This window comes from Corvus brachyrhynchos, unplaced genomic scaffold, assembly GCF_000691975.1.
Source record: "Corvus brachyrhynchos isolate BGI_N302 unplaced genomic scaffold, ASM69197v1 scaffold119, whole genome shotgun sequence".
Taxonomy (NCBI): domain Eukaryota; kingdom Metazoa; phylum Chordata; class Aves; order Passeriformes; family Corvidae; genus Corvus; species Corvus brachyrhynchos.
Window position 1 is genome coordinate 81,986 of NW_008240054.1, and position 5,153 is coordinate 87,138.

Below are 5,153 nucleotides of genomic sequence, written 5' to 3' on the forward strand. Positions count from 1 at the left end.
CTGGAGGAGCTCTTGGAGCTGAGCTGGGCTGGCAGCTGCGGCTTCATCCCGATTTTATGGGATTTGTGCCTAAAAGGATCCGGGATCACGTTTGAAAGGATCCGGGATCACGTTTGAAAGGATTTGGGATCACTTTTAAAAGGATCCAAATCTGTGTCTGAAAAGATCCAGGGTTGTGCTTAAACCTGGATTCATGTTTTAAAGGATCCGGAATGTGCTCGAAAGGATCCAGGATTGTTTTTGGAAGGATCTGGAATTGTGTTTTAAAGGACCTGGATCTGCACTTAAAAGGATCCCAATTTGTGTCTAAAAGAGTTTGGGATCGTGGTTTAAAGGATTTGGGATCGTGGTTTAAAGGATGCAGGATTTGTGTCTAAAAGGATCCAGGACTGTGTTTAGAAGGATCCAGATTCCTATTTAAAGGATTTGGGATCATGTTTAAGAGGATTTGGGATTGTCTTTAAAAGGATCTGGAATTGTGTTTTAAAGGATGTGGATTTGTGTCCAAAAAGGTCTGGGATCGGTTTTTAGAAGGATCCAGGATTTGTGTTTAATGGGATCCAGCCTCACACTTCAGAGGATCTGGGATTTGTGTTTAAAAGGATCCGGGATCGTGGATTAAAGGATCCGGGGCTCCTGTTTGAAGGATCCGGGGTTCCTGTTTGAAGGATCCGGGGTTCCTGTTTGAAGGATCCGGGCCGGTTTCTCCCTGGAGCCACGGATTCCCCCTGGAATTCTCCCTGCCAGGATGATTTGTGCCGGCTCAGGGCCGCTGAAAGCTCCATCCATCACCGCCCCCGCAGCCGCGGCTCCTTCCCATTGATCCACAGGGAACAGGCAGTTCCTGACGGCCCAAAAATCCTGGGATCGATGTCCCAGAAACTCCGACCCCGCGGGATTCGTGCTCCGCAGGGAAAGGAATTAAAATGCACAAAGTCCTTGGGGTCCCAGGCTTGGAATATCCAGATTTTCCACCCTGGATGACCCTTTTCCAGGCCCATTCCCAACCCCTTTTCCAGGCCCGTTCCCAACCCCTTTTCCAGCCCTATTCTCACTCCTTTTCCGGCCCCGTTCCCAACCCCTTTTCCGGCCCCGTTCCCAACCCCTTTTCCAGGCCCATTCCCAACCCTTTTCCAGCCCCATTCCCAACCCTTTCCAGCCCCATTCCCAACCTTTTCCTTCCCCTACTCTGACTTTTCCTCCTGCCTGGAAAAGCGGCCCAGAAAAGGGATAAAAAGGGAACATTGGGAAGGTTTTGTGCCTGGACACAGAACGCGGCTGTTCCGTGGGGTTTGGGGTTGGAGATTCCTGGAGAATCCCAACAATTTGGGAATTGCAGCATCCTCTCCTTTAAACCTGAGCCGTGATTCTTTCCCTGCCTCGGAGCCTGAGGTAGAGCCGGGCCCGTGGGGCTTTTCCCAGCTGGAATTCAGGAATAACGAACATGGAACAAAACCTTGGAGATCCTTAAGGGAGGGAAGGAGCAGCTCCGAGCGCTGCCGCTCCCGGCCCGGGGGGGATTTATCAATTCCCGAGGTTTCCGTGGGAATTAGTGTCATTTATTGGGAGCCGGGACGGATGAGCTCGTTAGCGGGAGCGGCGTTAATTGAATCGGGATCGAGCGGCTCTTCGCTGACTCAGCATCCGGAGAAAGATTTCCTTGGGAAGTTTCTCCATGAAATCCGGGCTTTGCTTGGAGCTTTGTGCCAGGAGAGACCCTCGGGCTTCTTCCCGATCCCTTCGCGATTCCCGATCCCTTCCCGATGCCCTCTCCGGGGTGGGAGCTGACACGTAGGGACACGGCCATGCCAATTCTGGCCAAAATTCTGGGAAAAAAACGGAATTCCCGTGGTTAATTCCTCCCTTCCCTCGTGGTTTTGAGCTCGGGGCCAGCTCCAGGATTGGATCCTGGTTTGGGTGGATTTTTGCTCTTTTTTTTTTTTTGCTGCTGGAATTTTCCTCAGGGGCCGATTGCTGATTTGTGGGATCCGGCAGAGCCCTGCGGAAAGGGAAGAGCTGGGATTTTGCCGGGGGTTCCATCCCCAAATGTGCCCATGGCTGCTGCAATCCTTGGGAATGCCAAAAAATTCCACTTCCCACCCTATCCATGGGTTTGGATGCTCCACTGGGGCATTTTTTTGGGTGAAGAAAAGCCGGATTTCGCTCCGGCTTCCCAATTTTCCAGCCTGTGCTGGAGACCTGGATTTGTGGCTGCTTCCTTTGGAAATCCGCTCGGAATTCTGAAGGAATTGTGGGATTTGGAATTCTGAGTTTACGAATTCTGGGTGTCCGCGGCGGCGGCTGAGCATTCCCTGTGGGTTCCCTTTTCTTGGGAATTCCAGTCCGAATCCGCCGGTTTTCTCCCCAGGTTTTTCCTGGCTTTTCCCTGGTTTTTTCAGGACCATGAGCTGAGCTCTTTTTTGGGATCTCTCCCTTGGAAATGGGGACTTTTCCAATCTCATCCTTTAGGGCTTCACCCGGCCCAAACGGAGCCCGAAAGGAGGGAATGGAGAGGAAATCCGGGAGTGGTGGGAATGGCCAAAGGGAGAAAACCCGCCCGGACACAATGGGATAAAATCCCGGTTTTCTGGGATTGGGGATTCCAGAGGAGCCTCCTGTGGCTTTGTGGAGGGAAAAACTCATCCTGTGGGATTTCAGGCACTTCTGGGCGCTGACGAGTGCTTCCCGCTCGGGTTTGAACCCCAATCCTTGGTCTTTGCTCCAATTCCAAAATTCCCGCTGGAATTTTTTCCCAGCTAAGAAGAGCCCAAAGCCCTCAGGTTTCCCTTTTCCCGCTGGGTTTTGGCCGAGGTTGAAGAAAAGGAACGTTCCCAGGATGGAATTTCTCCCCCTGCTGTGGGATCCGGAGCCGCGAGCCCAAATCCACCCCGTTCCTTTGGAATTTCCATGGATTTGGAGATGGGGACGGGCTCCTGTCACCTCCCTAATTAAGGGCTTCCTTCCCTAATAACCCCTGGCCCTAATGAGCTGCTGTGGGCGGTGCTGCTGCTCTGGGGAGGGCGGAGCTCGTTAGTGGGGGTTAATTAACAACCCCTGAGCTCCAGGAGGAATTCTGGGATGCGCAGGACTTTGGAAACTGGAGCAAAGCCGGGGTCAGAGTGAATATCCCAGGAATAAACGCCCTCAATCCCCAATCCCGCTTTTTTTAAAGGGTTTTTCGGGATTTCAGGTGGTTGCCATGGGAACCGCCCTCCTTCCTGGGAGGGGGGAGCCTCCAAAAATTCTGAGGGAGGAGAAAAGCGGGAGATGAGCTGAGCTGAGCTGGGATCTTCACCTTTGGAAAAGGTGGGAATTCCCGATGGGAATGGGCTGCAAGGACACCAAACCTCCTGGTCCGAGTCCTTCGCTCCAGCGGGATCTGGAATTCCCAACTTTCCCAGGGAGGGAGGGAGGGAGGGAAATAAAGAAAGAAAGGAATGAAAACCCCTTGGATCGAGCCCTTGGATCAATCCCTTCTCCCTGCAGTCACCGGCAGCAGGACAGGCCCCGATTCCCAGGGGAAAATTCTGGATCCATGGGGCTTGGGAGGAGAGGAGAGCTCCAACCTTTCCACGGAATCGCTGAGGTTGGAAAAGCCCTCCAAGGTCAAACCCAACCATTCGCCGAGGGCTGGGAATTCTGGGATGTGGGATCGCTCCTGTTTTCCATGTGGATATTTCTGGCGGGAATTTCTCTGAGCATTCCTGGATGGGAAAAAAACCCATGGAAAAGCCCCGAACTTGAGGAGGGAGCTCTGGGAATGTCCCGGCTGGGATTGGGGGAGCAGGGCCCGGCTCGTTGCCTGGATTCCATGGGCTGGGTGATTTCCATTGGATATCCAGCCTGGAAAACCACAGGGCCGACATTTGCTCCCACTTTTCCCACTTTTCCTCTTTTCCACGCGGAATTTCCCCTCCTGGTTCCTCCCATCCCTCCTTCCCCACTTCCCAAACTCCTTTCCCTGCCAGGACGAGACCTTTGGAAAGGATTCGCATCTCCCCAGGGAGCAGGAAGTGGAATTTTGGGATTTCCGAGCGTTCCAAAGCAAATCCCGGTGTCCGGGTGTCCCTGTTGGAGCCGGGCAAGGATCTGGAGCTGGGATAATCCCTCCTTTCCTCATTCCAGTTCTTCTGGGTGCTCCTGCTGATCTTCCTGACGGAGCTGCTGCTCATCTTCATCGAGGTCATCTTCGAGAACAAGGTGGGAGCGGCCTCGGGGTCCCCTCCGGGGTCCGGAATTCCCGAAAACGGAATTTTTTCATTCCCGAAAACGGAATTTTTTCATTCCGGAAAATGGAATAGTTGCTCCCAAAAATTGAATTGTCATTCCCAAAAATTTAATTGCTATCCCCAAAGATGGAATTGTTATCCCTGAACATGGAATCAGCATTCCCAGAAATCAAATTGTTATTCCTTAAAATGGAATTGTCATTCCTGAAAATCGAATGGTTATTCCCGAAAATTGAATTTTTACTCCCAAAAATTGAATTGTCATTCCCAAAAATGTAACTGTTATTCCCAAAAATTGAGTTGCTATCCCTGGACATGGAATTGTTATCCCTGAACATGGAATTGTTTCCCCGGCTCCCGCCCTCCTGGGAATGCTCCAGGCCTGCGCTGCATCTCCGGCACCACCCGGAGCTCTCCCTGCAGCCGCAGCTCCTGGGGCCATTCCCAGGAAAACCCGCGGGGTTTGTAATCAGGGATTCGTTAAATCCTCGCCTCAATCCCGTTAATTGCCGGCTCCAAGGGCAGGGAGAGGTTGGGAACGGGAGCTGAGCCAGCGGGATGGGGAATGTTCCCCGTTCCTGGCTCCTCCCGGTGCTGCCGGAACCTCCTGGTTCCGATTCCACCGTCCCTAAAATCCATCGAGTGGTTGAACCGCCTGGATCGATCCCTGCCGGCTCAGGGAATGCCGGGGCTGGAGAAATCCCTCGGGAATGGGGATTCCAGCCCCAAAAGTCCATTCCCTGCAGCACAAAGAGCTCCGGGCTTCCCAACCATCCCAGAATCCCTGAATGGGTTGGTTTGGGAAGGGACCTTAAATCCCACCCAGGGCCACCCTCGGGGACACCTTTCCTTATCCCAGGGGGCTCCAACCCAGCCTTGGGCACTTCCAGGGATCCAGGGGCAGCCCCAGCCGCTCTGGGACTT

General features: G+C 53.1%; 1 protein-coding gene across 1 annotated transcript in view; it reads left to right on the plus strand.

The window, feature by feature from the left end:
- The window catches only part of LOC103622617, a 24,965-nt gene that overhangs the window by 3,982 nt on the left and 15,830 nt on the right, over positions 1-5,153 (plus strand). Inside the window, exon 3 of the mRNA XM_017744677.1 lies at positions 4,126-4,200. Coding sequence (XP_017600166.1) covers positions 4,126-4,200 — 75 coding nt within the window. The remainder of the gene's footprint in view (positions 1-4,125; positions 4,201-5,153) is intronic.